This window comes from Ambystoma mexicanum, chromosome 6q, assembly GCF_040938575.1.
Source record: "Ambystoma mexicanum isolate Mex_15411 chromosome 6q, UKY_AmexF1_1, whole genome shotgun sequence".
Classification (NCBI taxonomy): domain Eukaryota; kingdom Metazoa; phylum Chordata; class Amphibia; order Caudata; family Ambystomatidae; genus Ambystoma; species Ambystoma mexicanum.
This window is the reverse complement of record NC_090937.1, coordinates 767806178-767826765: the sequence shown is the minus strand read 5'-3', so window position 1 is coordinate 767826765 and position 20588 is coordinate 767806178. Positions and strand designations below refer to the sequence as shown.

The 20588-nt window shown below is 44.8% G+C and overlaps 1 protein-coding gene across 2 annotated transcripts in view; it reads right to left on the bottom strand.

Moving 5' to 3' along the window:
- The window catches only part of TMEM131L (transmembrane 131 like), a 909664-nt gene that overhangs the window by 847530 nt on the left and 41546 nt on the right, over positions 1-20588 (bottom strand). For both annotated transcript variants that reach the window (XM_069631301.1, XM_069631300.1), the window contains exon 2: positions 11849-11922. In XM_069631301.1, coding sequence (XP_069487402.1) covers positions 11849-11922 — 74 coding nt within the window. The remainder of the gene's footprint in view (positions 1-11848; positions 11923-20588) is intronic.

The following is a 20588-nucleotide window of genomic DNA, read 5'->3' as shown; positions in this document are numbered from 1 at the left end:
ACAGAATACGTACGATAAGGAGGGAATAAATCTGCCAAACTTTGAAATTTACCACTTGGCACGGCAGCTACAGTACGTTGTAAGGTGGCTGTCGGTAGATGAGACGGCAGAATCAAGATTGTTGAGAAGGGAATGTGACCCCTACTTCCTAAAAGAAATGCTATGGCTGCCCAAACCAGAGTTTTATGGGAGATCGAGGCTGCTGGAACTGGGCTGGAAGACATGGCGCAGGGCATGCCGGGCCGTGGGAAGCCCAGCCCCATACACCCCGCAGGCGCCTCTGGTGCTGCTATTCAGGGCAGATGAACAACTGAGGAAAGGGATCCGTAAACAATGGGAGACGGCATGCCTGGTGTCCCTGGGAGACATGGCAGGAGGGGAAGCCACAGGACTTCCAAATGTTAGTGGACGAGACAGGGTTGCACCCGGGGCAATATATTACCTACACTAGAATGATTTAACAAGCGAAGGAGAGGTGGTCAGAAATAGCACTAGCGGAACAACCAGACGCCGCCATAGAAACAATGTACGACCTCTCGGAGGGAGGGCACGAGGTATTGGGGATCTACGAACTGGTAATGTCTAGAGTGGGAATGGAGCGGCTCCAATTGAGGCGAGACTGGGAGGAGGAGGCAGGGATACCAATGAGGGACAGGCAGTGGGAAAGGGCCCAAAGATACCATAAAGAGGTGTCTAGGAATGCGAGACTGCAGCAGATACAACTATACGTTACCCACAGAGCATACATGACTCCCCAAAGGATCGCTAGATTCGGGGGCACCGAAGCACAAAAATGCCCCAAGTGCGGGGAGGTGGAAGCTGGGATGATCCGTATGTTCTGAGCGTGCCCAGAGGTTGGGAAATTTTGGGAGGAAGTCAGGCAGCACCTGTCTGATAAAGGAATCAAGCTAGATGTAAAATCAGTGTGGGTGTGCATGCAAGGGGGGTTTACAAGACCATGCAACCTGAAACATGTTAGCAAACTCTGGGACCTGGCTTACATCCTAGCAAAGCAAAGAATAGCCATGGGCTGGAAAGCAGCCCACAGACCCAGGCTAGAGGCATGGTGGAATGACCTTTTGAAATGCGTAGATGCCGAGACAGCAGCATGGTACGAGGCAGCCAATAGAGGAGAGGATGAGGAAGCGGGCTCTCTGATAGCGTGGAACAAAGGGTAGCCACATTGTTGGGATACTCGCATATGGACTCTAGTGAATATGATATGTCGAGAACGACGAAAGGGACTAGCCCCATAAAAGGTAACCCAAGAATTGAGTTGCAAGCAGAGTTAAAAGGAGGGCGGGGGGGAAGACAACAATGACATGCAAATATTTGTCTGAAGGTTCGTAGACAAAATGCTGAGTTTGATGGTTTTTGTGTGTGTTTGGAAAAAGAAAAAACTAATAAAAATTGTTTAAAAAAAAATAAAAAAATAAAAAAAAACATAGCCTCAGACATTCACAGGAAAGTTCGCACAGCAAGGCCAGGAGAAGGATAAGGATCAAGACTACTTAACCTCTTTAGAATTTGACGTGTTGTTGCACAACTGGAAACAGGTTAGTATTAATTGCGCATATGGGAGCCCGGACAAGCGGAGCACAACTTGGAATAGTTCCATGCACACAAATGCAACTGGCAATCATAAGGACTGGGAATGGCTTGCTGGGTTTTGAAATTAACAGCCAAGTCTAACCTAAATATCATGGCTCATGTGTGAGCATAAATATGTACAGCCTCCTGGATAGTCAAAGGCCAAATCTACTTAGAAATTGTGCACATCTTCTAGGATTTGGGTTTAGACTAATCAGTACCAAAGATATTTTGTAAATGGGGTATATGAATGGAGTTCTGAAAATGTTATGCTAACAATGGCGACTGGCTAAGGCGGCTTAGATAAATAATATTCCTAGCCAATGGTTAATGTTCAGTGCAAGTTCTGCGGTCTGCGTCTATTTTAATCAAATACTGTGAGTAGTATTACGCTGGATTATGGGGTACTTACAAGAAGTCGTTACTAATATTGGCCTAAAACAGGGTTATGTGTAGGCTCCATGCCCATTTAATCTTTATATGTCTGATATTGAAAAAAACAATGTACTGCTTAATGCATTATATAAAGGTCTACCATATAGTTAGATCATGTCCATTGTATACAAGAATGTTTCCAAATAGACATCTAGCCAAACTATTCATGCAATGTCGTTTTAATGTGCTACACACAAGAAATCATAGGTGCTAGAAATACTGTAAACAGAGATATATGCTTGTATCGCTTTTGTAAATTAGACCTTGGAAACACTGTGGAATGCCCAAGATTATGTAATCTTAGATAAAAACGTGTATGAACTTTTTATTCATTGTGAAGCACAACTGCATACAGATTAATTCTGGGTCCTGTTAATAGGGGACAGGCATATTTCATTGAGGACTGCAATGGGTGGTTATAATGAACTATCAGTTAATGGGAATCATTAATTTAAGAAAACGATTTAATGTGTTGAAATATTTTCAGATGGAAATGTTTTAATGTTTTATGAACCAAGTCAATTATGTACATTACAATAGGTTTTGGGATGTACGGTTTAGTTTTAAACGTTTGTATTGGTATTTGTATATTACTGACTATTTGTAGTTCATTGACTGTTTGTGCAGGGTTTGTTTTAAACCAATAACGAAATAAAGAACCATGGGTGACCATGTTTTTTTTCGGTGACCATTTGTTGTTTGTTAATTATACTCTGAGTACCCACGGGGCATGGCTTTTAGCCAGGACCTGGGCTGACCAGTGGGCAAGGACTGGGGCCATACCAAGTGGAGAATGTGCCTGGGATCGAATGCAAGCTCACCTTTAGAACACATTTGGCCAAGGTAACCGGACTGATTGAACAGACCAAAACGTCAGTCAAATACAGAAGGTTACGTATATCTGTACCAAACTAGAATTGTTCTCTTTTTCTTAATCTATTCAATTCTGTTTTATTTCTTTCCAGGTCAGCGGGCTGATAAGCAGACGCAAATAAACCAACCCCGCTCCAACTAATTTTTTGCCCTTTTTAGAAAAAACAAAGAAACAGGTAAAGCTGAACAGATGAGGTAAAGATGGCGAGTTGGATGAAACGGCGGCTTCACACATACATTTTATGTACAAATGTCAAGCAGTTTTTGCTGTAGGTGACAGGACAAATTCCCTAGGAAGGTTTGCCTGTAAAATGCAACTTATGTGATCCTTCAATAAATTTGCCCCCTAATTGGGTGGAATCTCACAAAACTTGGCACCATAATTCAGAATTGGTTGTACAATTTTGTGAACTTTTGAGCAGCACCAAAGTTATTAATCCCCATTAAAAATGTTTTTCTGACCGGCATGGGGTGGACAGGAGCCCAGATCCTCTACTGGTGTTTGGGATGCAAAAGGAAGAAGAGGACTGGGTAAAACTTCCACACATGCCTCACTTCTTGCTGTTTGTGGCCAGGGCATGCCTGGCGGAGGGATGGAAGAGGGAGGGGCTACAGAGCGAAAAATAAATGGCCTCGAAAGCCCTGGAACGGTATAGGATGGAGCAACTTACCAGACAAATGCACGATCTGACTCCCTCAAGGGAAATAGAATGGGTAGCCATCTTTGAAAAGTAAGAGCCGGAAAGGCTTAAGGAGAATGAAGGAATGAGAGTGCTGGAGATTACACAGGACCCAACAGGGAGTGAATGAACGAGATACATCCCAGGGATATGCAGCACTAAGGCCCGGAACAAGGAAATATCCATGTGTGATAAGATGTCAATATATTGTATACGTATATTTAAAAGAACAAGAGGGATATGACAGTAGTAAAGATAAAGAGCAAAGGGAACAGGGTGACATTGCTGAAGTAGAGGATCTATATTAATTTTAAATGGAAATGTGGAATACAATACACCAAAGATCACTATCTGTTTATACAGGAACAAGCTTGGGGGACTGTTGGTATAGTGTTTTATTACCACTTTTGATGTACTACTGTATATGAACGCTTAACTGACAAACTGTTGTTTGTCTTTTTTTTTTGTTTTTTGTACCCAACCTAAAATATCCTCCCTTTCACCACTCCCTCATCTCTGTCATGATTCAAATGTACATAGATGTTGCTTCAATAAATTAATGCATGTTTGATACAAAACTCATGCCCAGATTTGACAAAAGCACGAGATGGCGAAACACGTGTCATCATAATAGGCTCATCCACAGGATCAGAATCTATAAAAATCAAAATAAAAACAGAATTATCTGAATCAAACTGTGGCGCAGTCCATTTTAAGAGACTACCAAATCAAAAATAAAACAATTCGTAAGCCACGACTGAATGGTTAGCAGTTTTCATTCTTCCATCAATTAAGGTTTCAGAGAAATTACACACACCCCAGAGGGGTTTCCCACTCCAACCAAACAGTTGTGGATAATAAATCAAGCTGTGTGGTGGATCTCCTCTTTATAGAGTTACGCACTGGGACAGACCAGCGGCAAACATTCAATTAATTGCATCTGCCATTGGATTGTAATGGTGTCTCCAGTGAGTAAGTCAATGTCTATTTCAAAGTAAAACATTAATGTACTTCACGGACCTCAAAGAAATATTGTTTAATAAGAGGGCAAACATTCAAGTTGCAAGCTACTAACCAACCTTAAAAGAAGTAACTCGTCATCACAATATACACACAGCACACAGTTTCTCATTCGCCAAAAGTCAATTATTACTAGCCAATGGCAAGTTCAAATTTTGGACCTGGGTTCGAGGAAAATACTATTGATCAGAAAAAAGAAACCTCACATGGTTAATGTTGGCCTTAGTCAGGAACATATCATTTGAACACCACACAGAAGCAGGTTGAAAAGCAGTTTCACTTCCTTTTATATACCAGAGGCATTAAACGTACAAACAACAAGTCAATCGGATTAACTCAAAAATTGATACATGGACCTGCCTTCAATATTCTACAGCACCAAACAAATAACAGGCTTCCAATTCAATGTACCACCACCACCACCACCACCATAAACCAGCCAGGGGTGCTACACAACATTTAATGGGCGAGGTACAAAAAGCCTCATTTGTTATCAAACAAGGTATATATGCATTGAAGCAACAATAAATACCGTTCACAAAGCAATGATTTCCAAATTAGAATAAAAAACGAATCAACAAGATCATTCAGTCAAAAGGGTGGAAGAGCCAACCCACAACTTCTACAGCAGCAATTACGCTGGGTTTCATTTTCAGATGCTACAGATTGTTAGAGTGCAGGCCTTCTACAGCCGAGGTATAAGCAAACGTGTTGCACGCAACGCGACTGTTAGCCGCAGACGCCATTTATTTGTATTTTGTATTTTATTTATTTGTAAAGCGCGGCCAAGCCCTGGGGCAGCTTGGTGCTGAATCTTACAGGTTCACAGGCATACAAGCAATCTTGCAATTTATACATACATAGCGATATACCAACAATCCAGCAATTATATTACAATTTTTATAAAGATACATATGTACATAAGCAATGGCAATTGCCTATTTGAGCAGAGGCAGCTATAATACAAATTGTACGTGTATACATATTCATCTTTATACAGAAGGCGGGTAATAATTACCATGCCAGTTAGTACAAGGGCAGGTCAAGTGTGGTCAGCCAGGCTTTGGCCTTAGTCTTGAAGGCTAGGAACGAAGGTTCAGCTCTAAGAGGGTTGGGAAGGGAGTTCCATAGTTTCGCAGCCAGTACTGGGAAGCTGTTCCCCCGCCTGATCTTTGTAGCTTGAAGCAGTGGATAGCGAGGTAGTTGGCCTGTGCAGTTCTGCGGGGTCTATTGGTGGAGTTGTAGGCAAATCTGCAGACCAAGTAACTGGGTGCCCGATTAGCAAGGCATTTGTGTGTCAGGGCGAGTGTTTTAAGTGACTCTGTGATACTGGGAGCCAATGCAGACTTTGTCTGGTGTCGGATATGTGGTGGTTCTTAGGGATATGAAGCACTGCTCTGATGGCGTTAATTTGGACAATCTGTAACTTGTTGAGATTGCTATGGTTGGTGCCACGATAGAGGGCATTGCAATAATCGATTTAGGACATCACCAGGGTCCTGGCCATGGTGGTGCAATTGGCTGGTGTGAGGAAAGGCCAACAGGCTGTGATGAGTTTACATGTGTACGCGGCGGCCGAGGAGACTGCATTAGTTTGTCGTGAGATGGTGGAATCTAGATAAATGCCTAGAGTTTTGGTGTCATTTGAGACTTTAATGATGTTGCCATCGATGATAAAGGATTTGAAGGATGGGTCTAGTTTATTCAGTCTCGGATGAGAACCCAAAATGAGGAGCTCTGTCTATTCGTCATTGGGACAGAGTTCGTGTTGGGCCATCCAAGCTTGATTGACTTGGTAGATGGCGTTTACAGCTTGTGTATCAACTGTTTGATCGCCTGTAATGGGGATATGTATCTGGGTGTCATCTGTGTAATATATGTAGGTGACCCCCAGATGGTCCAAGATATCGAACACTGGTTTTGTAAACACATTGTAGAGTGTAGGGGAAACACATGATCCTTGTGGTACCCCACAAGGGACTAGTGACGGTTCTGCGGCTGCAGTGGTTGAAAAGACCCTCATGGATCTGTTTTCCAGGAATGAGCTGATCCACGCAGTGGCTTTGTCAGAGAAGTTGGCAGCTAGTTCGAGGTGACGACAGAGGATTTGATGATTTACCAAGTCAAATGCTGCTGTTAAACCAAGGAGTAGTAGAAGAGCCAGCTTACCCTCGTCTTTTAGATCTTCGATCTGGGTTTTTAAAACGATGAGTGCTGTTTCAGTCCATGACGTGGACGGAAGCCAGATTGTCTAAGGCCTAGGAGTTTATTGGTTTCCAAATAGTATTGGATCTGCAGATAGGCTACATGGGTCCAGGATCTTTAACAAGAAAGGCACAGTGGTGAAAGGCCTGTAGTTTGTCGGTATGGTTGCATCCAACGTAGGTTTTTTAAGAAGTGGGATGGCCCAGACATCCTTCAAATTGTCGGGACAATACCGGAGTTGAAAGATGAATTTATAAAGGCAGTGATGAATGGGGCTAGGTTATGTGATGCCTCCTTGATAATATCGACTGGACATAGGTCACCCTGGCAATTGGATGGGTTGTTGATGATGATGTTTTCAACTTGAGTGATGGTAAGGGGCAAAAAGCTGAATGGTTTATGCATGTGTTTGCTAGGTTTAGTATTGGCGTATTGGGGTTTATGCTGCGGGTCAATCTGCAGGCAGTTTTTTTTTAATTGTTGATTTTAGTTTGGAGTGTGGTTATTTTGCCAAGGAGTGCCTTCTGGGTGTTGGCACACCAGGTACTGTCTTTAACACAAGTATCCGGAGGAGCAACAGGGGATTCCAGCTCTTTTAGGGTCTTAAAATAACTCTTTGGTACTTGATTTAGCTTGTATGATACGCTTGTTGTACGTGTCCTTTTTAGCCTGGATGATGGCCTCTTTGTAGTTCAAGGTGGCTAAGGCAAGGCTCTCTTTGTTCGTTTCAATAGGATTGCTTTTCCAGCGAGCTTCTAGGTTGTGTTTTTTTTTTTTTTTACATAGGACCCTTAGCTGTGGTGTGAACCACGAGTTGAGGTGAGCACGAGGTTTAGGTTGCCTAAGTTTAATGGGTGCAATAAGGTCTAGCGCTTTCAACATAGTCTGATTGAACGCGTCTATAAGAACTGTAGGATCAGTGTAGGAGGAGGAAAGTTCGTTGAGCGCTGGGAGGAGAAGGGGGGAGTAGTTTTTCGCATGTTATATCTCTCTTATTTCTTGTGGAGATAGCAGGTGCGATGTCCTGTGTAGTATTAGCATTTTTTGCAGGGATACTAAAAGTGATTAGGTGATGATCGGTCCAAGCACAAGGTTGGTTAGATTCCATAATGCTTTCACAGTTAAGGTCATCTAACCAATCAAGAGTTCTGCGCTTGATGCGAGTTGGTTCTCCGATACGTTGCGTAAAGCCTAGGTTGGTTAGTATACTGGCTACATCACATGCTGAGCCATCATTGGGGTCTTGGAGACACAAGTTGAAGTCTCCTAGTACAATAATTTGTGATTTGGTTTTGGTTTTTTCCGCAAGAGTATGATAAATCTTCTGCAAATGTGGACAACGGTCCAGGAGGCCTATAGATGAGGTGGAGTGTGATAGTTTGATTGGGTGATGCGGCTAATTTAACTGAGTGTAATTCCATTGATGAGGTTTGGATACCGGGAGAGATGCGAAGAATGATCGAGTTTCTGTCTGAAGGCAATTCCACCTCCTTTGGTTTGGTTGGCATTGCGGTCTCTTCTAATGATGGTGTATCCTGTGAGGATGGCCAATGATAGGAGTGGTCCTGAAGCAGCATGGAGCCAGGTTTCTGTAATGGCCATAAAGTCGAGGTCGTGAGTTAGGATCAAATTGCCATATCGATTCCAAGGACTGTAAGGGATCTAGCATTGATCAGTGCCCCCTTCATCAGTGCTGTAGGGGTATGGACACTAGGTTTGACGCTCTTGGTAGTAATGGGTAGATGTGAGGCGTAGGCCGTAGGAAGTGGTGATGAACTGTCAGATTGCTTGAAAGGGATGGTGAGGTGGTGGGAAACATGTCAGAGCCTAGAGCCAAGTCTGAGGTTCCTCATGTATGTGGTACATGGTTGGTTGGGCGTGGGTTTGGTCGTGAAATGTTCAAGCCAGAGGGCAGATGAATTAAGGTAGGGGTTGGTGGTGTGGGTGTTGTGTCAGTGCTGGAATGGAATGGGGCTGCATGATGAGGAGTGAGGCGCTGGTGTGTAGTTTGTTGGAGCTGAGAGGCAAACTATGCCAAGGTTTGTAATGCGTGGGGGCAGTGTGTGGGTAGGGGTCTTAATGGGTGAGAACGCTATGGGTGAAGTGCTAAGGTAGAAGGTGAGTCACCAGGTTAGAAGTAGTAATTTAGGAATAATGCTGAATGCAGGGAGTGACTTGCCAATGCATAGTGCCTCCTGCTGACAGAATAGTGTCTGTAATACAGCTAAGGTGAGACAGAATGCAGTTTAATTATATTAGAGGAAGCTGCAACCAGGAGCCTAGATGAAGTTGGGTACCGGTTCTAAGCACAACGTCAGGAGAGCTTATGGGACCTAGGACATAGCATTATTAATGGTAGTATGAGGCAACTAGGTACAGGTGCTCATGACTCGGTAAATACACAGTAATAGATGGAACTACACACGAGTTCTACAATCTGGATATGCCGTCAGTGAAGTAGGCACAGTGCTCAAAGGTGTACAGGGCTACGCATTAGTGGTATATAAAGCTCCGTGCATAGTGCTGCCATCTGGGAACATAGGCACTGGCAGGCAGGAGAACAAACAGAATTTGGAAAGTATCGGCTACAGAAGTCATGCAGGGCAAAGCGATACGTAAAAGGTGCAATTTAGGAAGAAGCAGACGTAATACATAAAGGCAGGCACGGTTATACAGGCACAATCGTTGCTCGTGGTTAAGGTCTAAGCAATTGTATGTCACCATAAAAGGCGGCAAGGAACAGCATGTTTAGTGCCAGTGGATGGGCTAGGAACAATGCAATGCAATTATGATGAGGAAGTCCAATATCACATGAATAGAGAAAGGAGTGTAAATGGGAGCCTTCAGTAGTATAGCTGGAGTGGCTTATGCGAGGAATGAGTAGAGCTATGAGCGTGACTGGGTACTGCAGTACATGAGGCAATACATGAAGCAATGGCGGTCAAGTTTAGCACATAGGTTATGTGGGTGCCAGTGTTTAAGCAGAGGACATATAACAGTACAACGTGACTATGAATATTGTACTTTGTGGTACCTGTGAATATATCCAGACAGACGGTGGGTTGGGAGTGAGAAAAGGGCGGCAAGGGCATTTAGCGGGGCTTGAGCACCGAGGGCTCAGTCAGCTGGCCTTCTTCCGCGGCCTTACTCCACAGGCCGGCTAACGCCTACCGGCTATTGGTCCTCAGGCAAGTAGGCGGCTGGACGAATGAGCGTGGTGTGCGAGGCCTGGTGCCTATTGAGACAAGGTCAGGCGGAATGACGGTCTGCAGCGGCTGCCATCTTTGGATCAGGTCACAACGCAGACTTCGGTCCGTGCATCAGGGCAAATGGTATCTGAGCGCGGCAGAGATGCAAAAATGTTGCGTGTGGCGCTCCAGAAAATAGAGGATACTGGATGCTGAGCAATGTGGCACGTAGGTAGCCACTGGGGCTCAGAGGGGCTTCTGGGCACAGGCAATTCTGCCGTGAGCTTACCTCAGGTCCCAGGACTGGAAACTGGTGCGTGCTGCTCCTGCAGCGCACGGCTTGGCCGGGAGCTCCTGCTCCAGCGAAGGCAATGAGGGACTTTGCCAGCAGGTTCTTTATTTCATGCCAATTGGCCCTGTACGGGTGCCTCGAGGCTGCTGCAAGTCAATGTCACAGGCCCAACAAGCACAGGCACTTTGGTACTACAAAGGACCGATTGGCCTATGGTCGCCAAGGCGACTACAAAGCATCTGCATGTTCCCATATAATTACACTATCAATTTGTTATTGTTTGAAGACCAAAAATATGCCCCAGAACACGTGAAATGTTCTTTCCATCGACCTCTGAAGGATTCAGCACCACAAGCGTGCTCATTATGGGGGGAGGAGAGGTTAACACAATTAGTTAAAGGCCTTCCGCCTCTACATGTTATCACGAAAAATATTAGCACAGCAGCAAAGATAATGACCTTCTGCCTTTCCCGCGCGTGCTAGTCACACGGTATCTGCAATCAGCCAAATAATAGAATCATCTCGAAATCTCGATTCGGAACAAGCAGATCCAACCACATAAAAAAACAACTCTGACGAAAAGGACACTTTTTACACGGTAGGCGAATCAGCGACAAGACTGTCTGTGCAAACACCAGTGGGTTTTCAGGGGCCGTTATGCCACAAGCAAAATTCGGTGTCTTTCGATTACACAAGTACTTAATACAGCAAAAAAGAAAATCGGACTAGGGTTTGCCCACAGCTGGAAAATTGCCTCATACCACTACTTTCACACAAAACCATTAAGACGCGCTAAAACCAAGGTGCTGCTGGTAGTAAACATTTGGGAAAGAGCACACGTTGAGACTGCCCCATATGCAAGTAATACAAGACTTTTGCATTGAATGCAAGATATGTTGCGAGATCCGAAACCTTTGGTCTCCTGCGCAACTCAAAAGGGAGCATTCAACATTCTCCAGTAGCAGTGAGCACCCAGGGGGCCGGCAAGGTGACAGTCAAAGATTTCACAGACAAGGGGTCCAGCTCCGGGTAAAATCCCCATCATGGCAAAGGTCACCCCGAGTTCATAACGGCATAGGGAAGACAGGAACGATGAACACATAAGAATATAGGCAAGATCTGACTAGTTCAGCAGGTGCGTAAATTAGCTGCGGAGCTATTCTGCATTCTTATATAAATAGAACGAGCAAACGGAACCCATACAGTTCTACGAGCTTAGCAAATGCTACTGGCTAACAAACTATTCCTGCTCAAGAAGTGCAACAGGCGAAGGACACAGGATTGCGTAATAAAATAACGGACGGGTCTTCCATATTAATGATCAGAGTAAAAGTGTCCCCTTATTCATGCAAGGTTAAAAATTTTCACATTACTTGGTGCCCTGCAAGCAAGAGTCTTCGCTCACTTTCTCTCGACTGGCAGATGCCTGGCCCGACAGCTGTAGATTTTTGGATACAGACAGAATGGTGGAATTGCTGTTGGGACAACACACCGTCTATTCTTTATGCATTCTTTTGTCATTACACTTTGTAGGGGCAAATTGCTGAAAAAATAAAACCGTTTACCTGAGCAGAAAGCATTGGCTCGCCCTCCTCTACCACCGGCCACAGCTCGACCACACTAGGCAATCGATCAGCCACTATAAAAAAAACACACAAAAATAGTTTCATTTTGCCACAACGACAGAGGGAAGCTGAGACAGTTGTTATAACATTAACATTCTAAAATACTTTGCAGGACTCCATGCCCAAAGTGGTCTATCGTTACAATCTGTGTTGTACGTGTACAAGATAAGAGAAAAATCAACAAAAATGAATAAAAAAGAAAAGCATTCACATTTTCAATACACAAGACCAATCATTTAGTAACCAAGCACTGCCTAGTCTAGAACATCCTTTCTTTGTCAAAACGTTACCTCAAAAGCTCAGTTTATAAAAAATAAAATCCAGATCTAGTGGTAAGCTTCATTTCAAAATAGTAGCGTTCCACTGAACAAGGGAAAAACAGAGCACTGAGTACCAAACAGAATTCATACATTTTTAGACAAAACACCAGCATAGTTGACAAATTACTTATGCAAAAAAAAAAAAAAAAGAAACCTTGGAGGAGATATGAAAATTCTAGTCCTCACCTATAAGGTTTACTGTTTTAGTTCATACACTTATCCAGGTGGCAGAACAGCGAGTCACTCAAATGCAAACCTTCCCTACAGAGATTCAAAACAGTAGTTCAGTAAATAGTGCCCTCATTTTTTTTATTAAATGACATTATGTTATTGAGGCCATCTGTAACAAACTCCCAGAGATGCTCATTTTCAATTCAGCAATGGGCACAACAAATGTCCCTCTGTCTCAAACCTAGAAAAAAGGCAGTCCCAAACAAACCCAGGTGTCCGTCGCTCCCAGACTGATACTAGAGTTCGGTAATCCCCATTCACTAAAAACATATAGGTCCTCTGGCGATGGCCTAAAGGGTAACGCGTTCTCTATATAAACCTCCTCAGAGAACAATCTAGGGGTTCCCATCCAATGATTTCCCCACAGGAACGACTATTATGGACGTGCCTTTCAGACTCTCAGGCGTTTGCCCTCTCTGGTCTTTCTGCAACCTGTATTCCTTTCCCTAGCTCCCTCCAGAACTCGCGCTCTTCTCCTCCAACTCTGCCATCTCCCCTTCACTCTCTCTACTGTGCCTCACTCCCTTCCTCTCTCTCACCTTATGACTTACCTCCACACTTCAACTGTACTAACTACCATTTCTCTTCCCAACACCACTACTACTACTACTCACCACTACTAAACCACCCCACCTTGTCCTCAGTCATCCTTCTTTCACTACCCCAGTCACCCGTCCCTCGCACCCTATTCTCCTACCGGCCTCACTCACAATTACAACACAGTACCGCTTTCTCACCCCAATACCTCATCTTCAATGCACATCACCCCCTTGGCTCCCTTCCTCCTCGTCTCTTGGTCAGCCATACCCTCCTCCAAACTCACTAAACAATCCACACCTTCCTGTTTCTTGTCCTTTATATCATCCCCTTTCTGTCACCACTACCTCTCCCCTTCTGGGTCCCCTAGCCAAATATGCCTATTCTTCCCAACCCGGGAGGTGTTCCAACCAGTTAAATGTATAAAAGAGGGTGCAAGCCCTGCCGCTTTCTTACAAGCAGGCAAATGGCAGCTTGCTGTAACAAAAGTTCAAGTTGTGTCGGACAGGAAAGTTGGCATGCCGGTGTAGAACAGGGCCGGGTCGGTTGCCCTGCCATGAGTATTCTATACGTCTACTTCAGTTTCAATGGCAGGTCCGTGCGGGTGTTAGCGCTGCGCAGCACACACAATGAATGCCTCTGAATCCATTTGTATGGGAGTGGCACATGAATGAAAAATCTGTGCAGACTGGTCAGCACGGTCGTGTAGGCGAGTTCTGTTTAGTCTGGATACTCTGCCAGTTTGTTGTTTGGTAGCATCGGCCGCCTTGCTCTCTGTCCAGCAGGGAGTCTGCTTCTTTACCGTTGTTCATCTGGGTAGTCGTAGTTCTCTCTGAAAAACAAAGACTTGGCCAGCATCAGGCGAGACAGGTGTGTTGGGAGGTGGGAATCAACAGTGGTATTGATCTCACAAATATAAGCACTTAAAAAGGGGTGGGTAAGGAACTGGGGCCCTTCAAGCTGCCATCTTCCCCAGACCGCTGCCGACTACCATGGTAGGCTTCCTACCCCAGACTAAGAGGGGTCCCCAACCCCTCTTGAAAGAATCAGATTACTGATCCCGTCACTCACCTCCACCCTTTCCTCGAAACCCTCCTTGTCCTCAGGGTAACTGACTGAACTGTGGGACAAGATATCAATGGTATGCACTTCCTTGAGGCATCGGTCAAACAAGAGGACAGTTGTACTCCCAACCCCCAAAAATAAATAAACACACCTCTAGGCGCCCAGGCATGAATATCATCGGCATGATCAATTCTTCTTTCAGGACCCTGATGTAGATGTTGGGCTATGGGTAGGAGTCCACGTCCTGTGGACACATGATCTGGCCTCTTGGTGCAGTTCTTCTACTTTTGCTTTCCGAGTCTAGACGAGCTTGGACTGGTAAACCCCGAAACGGTATATAAGAACCTTTGGTTTGATTTCCCTGTTGTATACTCTGCCCAACGAGAAGGCTTGGAAGCCTCATCTTCCACCAGAAACATGTCAGCTAGGTATTCCGGGTCCCTAGGTTTAAAAACTCCCATTTGGGTAGTTTTCTTCCACAGCTGATGGGATTACCAGAGCCAGGAGGCCCATTTCGATGTGTTTTTCATTAGGCTGATCAGTAGAAAATCTGGCGCTCTGCCCTTCTTTAATGCAGGCATAACATTTCAGTATTACCAGACTGGGTGAGGTTCCAGGTTTTCGCCCGTCCATTGGGGTTGGTGCCTTTGCCCTGGCCTCAGGTTTGGAATGGTGGGGCCAGATTACTGTTGGGATGTACAGACAGCTCCTATGCCCTCCTAAACGATTCAGGCTTATGAAAATCTATTATGCACGAGAAGTGAAGGTGCGCGGCAGTAGCCAGGGTGGGCAGTGCAAATAAGAACAGATCTGTCTGGTTTATAGTAGTGATAGAAGAGTAGCTAGGCACGAGTATAGGGCACAGTGATATTATGTAGCAGTAGTGATATATAATGTGCAACAATGATGTAGACACAAGAGCCAGTTGCGGGAAATATTGAAGTACCACCATATTGGAAGTGAGGCCGAGCATCTCGTATTCCTTGTTGGAGGTGTAGCAGCGTGGCGTAACAAAGAGCTCGACTCATTTTCCCTTTCCCAAGCCTCAGTAATGAAGCTGAGAATAATGGCATTCATGCAGACTAGATAATGGTTTAATTGTATCCATCTGTAGGTCTGAGAAACCAGAATAGAATGTGAACGGCAGAGCAATGTTAGGGCTACACCCGTTCTGAATAACTAACCAATGGAAGTCAGGTCGGAAGTCTCGAGCTGCCAACATGCTTGGTCTAGATTTAGGGCACCAAGCAACCCTGGAACAATTTACATCCCATTTGAACTGCCAGACAACTGGAAAATAGAGTACCTAAATCCATCAGAATTAGGCCAGTTAATGTGGTCCTCGAGAAAGCAAGGTGGTGTGCCGTGGGTAGACGACTGGTAAGGGGGAGCGAACAGCAGAACCTCATTTCATTTGTGATACATGGAGCACAAGGTGATGCCAACAAACCTAGTCACAAGCTGGGCAGGCATGGCAGGGGTGCCCGTGTGTCTGGTATCAGGAGCAGCGCACTATTATTTGCAAGGAGACAATTTTACCTCAGAGTTGTCCACAGAGCTCATGTTAACGACCAGGTGCTCACCATGTGACTAGGCCAATGGTGCGGGTAACATTCTAGGGAACTCGCCAATCCAGTAGCGGGAACCAATCTGATGGAGTAGGGGGGGCACGTGTTAGAGGTCAGGTGTAGATTAGGATGTGGGAAATCAGTCATTGGAATGTATGGGATTGGTAACCAATGATGGTGGGGGATTAACGCTGTATATTGTTAGTGTCATGAGTGACTATTTCCTTCCTTAAAATCTTGTGTTTGCTTTGAACTAACAGAGAGCTATGTGGCAGTTTAGTTCTACTGGACCTTCTGTCATCTTTTTCCTTTGTGTATACAAAATACATCTTGTTTTCTTTGCAAAGAGGTGCACCAAGACTTTTTCCTTGGAGGAGTGTTTTTATGGTCTGGTTGTCTGGAGGGGTTGCATTACATTCCCTTGGTGCTTGTTAAGGATTTCAATCAGGCGGTACACCCTGGTCTCAGCCAAGTATGCAGCGCACAACTGAAATGTTTATTTGGTTAAATATAGGTTCAATATTTGAGAGATACACCACTCATATCACACACCCTTTTTAAATACCCCGGGGCACAATGGACCAGGAACCAGGCTGGTTGGTAAAGGTATTTTTTTTTTTTTTAAAAATTCAAGAAAATCACACACTTTTTAATATATGGGGCAGCAATCACCAGTGTGGTGACAATAACAAATAGGAAGGTAGGCAATGAACTTAATTCAACCCTTTGTCAACAGATAGAAAACAGCAGGGAATAGAAACACTTTTGGATTTTCGGAAAGATAGCACTCAAGTTAGGATTCCCCCCCCGCAAGTTTCCCTCAACCCACAAATAATCAAATCTGAATGGATATAATCAAGCAGCAGGTAATCAGGAATAAGGACTAGGTAACAAAATTCGAATCCAACCTTCCCTTCTCAAATGAGAATGAAAAACGGATTTGAAACCCTTGCAATGTCAAAATGACACTCGGAAATGGCTGAAGAAAACAATGAATGTGTGCAAAAATCTTGAAATAAGTGCAATTCTTTAATGGAGCAACACTGGAAAGATGCTAGCAATCATAAGCAACAGATTGAGCAAAAGCATACAATTCCAAATTGAATGGAAGGTTTAAAATAATTTATAATCGAAATCGCACGTGTAAAACTTTTTAAAAATGTCAATTCTCGCCTGAAATTAACCAGACGGTTTTTAATAAAACAGGTGAAATTCACTGATTTGGAGTGTACCTATAGATTTTAGGTACAATCTGGAAGTGAAGAGGTCTCTAGCTGGTAAATTGAGGGAGTTATGCGAGATGTAGTGAGGTGCGTTTTTGACAAAATGAAGGTGCGAAAAGGCAAAGAAAGAAATTTTGACAAGGAACAGTTTTACTCTACGCGAGAGCATTCAGGCTAGACTGCCAGATTGAAACACAGTAAGTTCCAGGGCCGATCCGCGGAATCAACCCTAGTTCCCCGTGCCCGCCCTGGCAGAGCCAGTCCAATCACTCGAAATGGGATGGATGGCTTAGGATTTTACAAGACAAAATAATCAAAGATGTTGGCGTTATCACAATAAATCAATGACAGGGTGGCAAGAATGATTTTTACAATATTACAAGTTATCATGAGAAGTACAGGATGACTTAGAGATGGGATAGAGAAAGCAAGATATGTAGACTATGGATTTATATGGGGTAAGGATGATACAGTCCACAGCGGAAGGTATGATGCTGCATTTTATGAACACCTGTCTGAACATCCATATTAAGAAAGAAAAAAAATGTAACTGGTTAGATTTCAATGGTTTTGAATTACACTAAATACGTGGTGTCTTCAACCAAATGGGGTCGTTTTTTGTTATAGTGCTCCAAAAAGGGTGATATTCTTTCCTCTGTATTTCCTGGGTTTTTTCTTTCTTTGCGGTGTTCACCGACTCATGCGCTTCAATAAGCACCCCCTTCTTACTGGTAGCCACAATAAGCCCCCTTTGCCCTTTGTTTTTGGGAGCCTGGGCATCATTCCAAAGTTCTAACTTCTAACACCGGAGTAAACTCACAGATAAGCCTCTACTTCCAAAATCAAATTTTATTCAGCAACTTTTGCTTAAACCCCTCGAGGTGTGGGTTTTTCAATGATGATGGGAAGCCCAAAGCTCTTCCATTCAAAGACCGTCAATTTTACATTCTCTATGCTTTTCCTTCATTATTGTTTGATTTACCAAGGTCATGGGACATCTACCTGCCATGCAGTGGCTGCTTCGATGTGTAATGAATAGAACTTTAGCAGTTGGATTTTACAATGAGTCTTGCCTACCGTCATGCCCACTTCAAGTACACCGAGCATGATACACAAGCATAACGCCAATTCTGTCTATGGTTCTGTCAAATAATTTAACATTCCCATCAAATAAATTGGGATGAGCACATATGTAGAGTCTTCCCCTCAAGCATCCTCGGAGTCTAGCTATGAACGTGTGGATGCCTCTGCAAGGTGACAGATATTGGAGGTGGCAAACTGAATGAGATCCCTGCACTGGCTCAGAAGTGAAAGCTACGGTACATATGTTGGACCTCCCTGTCGGCCAAAATTTTGTAACACAAGTGCTAATTGGTATGCATGGCTGAACAGGCAATATCAACACAAATAATCATGCCACAAGCTTTGCCAGTTGCAATGCCAATCGGATATTCTGCTTCTTAACAACACTTACACCTCGGTCTTATCTGTACCATTGTTTTGGCCTCATCGTGGTGTTGGGGAGCAGGGGAAAATCGCCCCAAGCCCCCCCAAGAGATTTCGCACAAGGCGAAAGAGTCTGATGTAGGGATTCTGGGAGACCATGGGGGAAAGGGAGCTTTCAATAGGGTGGACCTACGACCACCATAGTATACGCTTTTTGCTGTAGTTTTGTACCAGGAGTGAGACGCCATCTTAGAAAATAGCTGTCCTTCACCAGTCTAAACCCTAAGTTAGGTGCCCGCGTACCTCGTCCCAAGACCCCAGCATTCCAGTCTATCGGTCAATCCCAGACCACTGAGCATAAAGCTGTTGCTGCACTAACCCATCAGAAAGATCATAGAAGAAAGAGTTCACCCAACCTGGGGCCACTGATTTGTGCTGCCAGGGAGGAAAAGTAACACATTTAAGCCCGGGGTAGGAAGAACTGGAACAGTGCCGACGCATATGGGAATCGAGCAGGGGTTTAGAGTTAGCGTGCCCTCGAAAGCAGCCTATGCGCCCATGTCTGCGGTACTAGGTGCACATTAGGCCATAGATACGAGATGTGCTGAAATGTTTTTATACATGCCAATTAGGAGCCCGGCCTTTGATGGCACACGAAGCAGGACCTGGAAGAAGGACAGGCGATGCTGGGACCAATGGCCTGGCACCCCTTATGGAGCAGGCCACCTATGTATAGGGTAGCACCAACCACCTCTGTGGAATTGGAACCAATGTGATGTACGTCAGCTGTGACGCTTTTTACCTTTATACGTTTGTGTTAACTCTGCCAGAGCGCTCCGTGGCCACACAGTCCTTTGCTATCGCGTAATTGTTTCTATGAGAATAAACCTTGTTCTCCTTGCAAGAGGTGTGCTGGGCTTTTTCCCTCTAGTGGGTTGTATTCTGTATGGTGTGAGCCTTGAGGTGCTTCTCTAAATTTTGGCGACCCCTGACGTGAACCCAGATTTTCTAAAAAGACGGACGATTCCAGGCCGAACATCAGCAGGGGCCACACCCACCTGCAGTGACCAGTCCCAAGCACGCAATCCGTAGTGGTGTACAGGAACCGTTTTCACAGAATTCCTGTCTGCTCTTTGTGGCGGGGAGAGGGTCTGAGGAAGGTGCAGGCCATTATTGGAACCCAATGATGGAGGAGCTTGGGTGAACGCGCCAATGTAAGTACTCCTCTTGCGGGCGAAAACACCGGGGGTGATGCTATGTAAGCAATGGGTTAACAGGGACAACGGTGTGTGGGTTTGTGCATGAGAGGAAGAGGGAGTGAGAATGATTGATAGATCTGTCTATATTGGAATCGTATAGTGTGTGATGGCCACGTGGCAGGGTTTTTGTTTACTATCATTAGTGTAAGTATACGAGAAGAGAAACAGAAGTGAGAAACGTTCCGAGATTAGCACCACCTTCTTCCCTTATTTTGAATTGTGATAACAGGATACAAAGAAAAAAGTAGGGGGATCCGTATAATTAGTGGGCTTGGATTCCTGTACCCAATATATTTTGGGTGTGGTGTGAGAAACCTGAAGGTGTCTCGCTGGCTAGTCCCCAGGGAGCGGTCATCCAGATGGCCAGGACACGACCCTCGCTATTGGATCCAGTTCCTGGGGTTGGACCAGTGAGGGAGGATCACCTGGATCGGGGGTCGTCGGGGAGTGGGACACTGATGGGTGGGACGTGGTATCCCCTTCCTTCAACACCTTTTCCCCCCATCCTCTCACATAGGACATTCAAAAACACTGCGCCCCCTTTTCCGACATGAACACTTTGCACAACATGTAAGACAACAGACTTAAACCAGAGCGGTTTACCAGACACGTCCCAATACAAGGGTCAGGCAAAAGTCAGGCAATTGAACAGAAATCAAACACCTGACGGCCCTTTCCCTTCCCTACATGGATAATAGGTGGAGCAAGAGAGCACATAACGAGCAAGACAGACCACACGACAAGACAGCTATCCAGGCACGGCAGTTTAAGAGGAGGAAAAAGGCAGCGAATATCGAGAGGCGGACTAGTGGAGCCACAACCTTGCCCTTTTTGAGTCAGACCCACGAAACCTCTGCAGAAGGAATAGTAAGGCTGAGGACAATAGCCCAAGTGTGTTGCAGCAGATGCTGACGGCAGACAGAGCATGCCTACGCTGATATGCAGGAGTGAGGGAAACTCCTGCTACCGTCATGGACTCCAGATATAAAGAAAGACAAGCGGTTCATCACAGCCAGTGAGTCAAAGGGAAA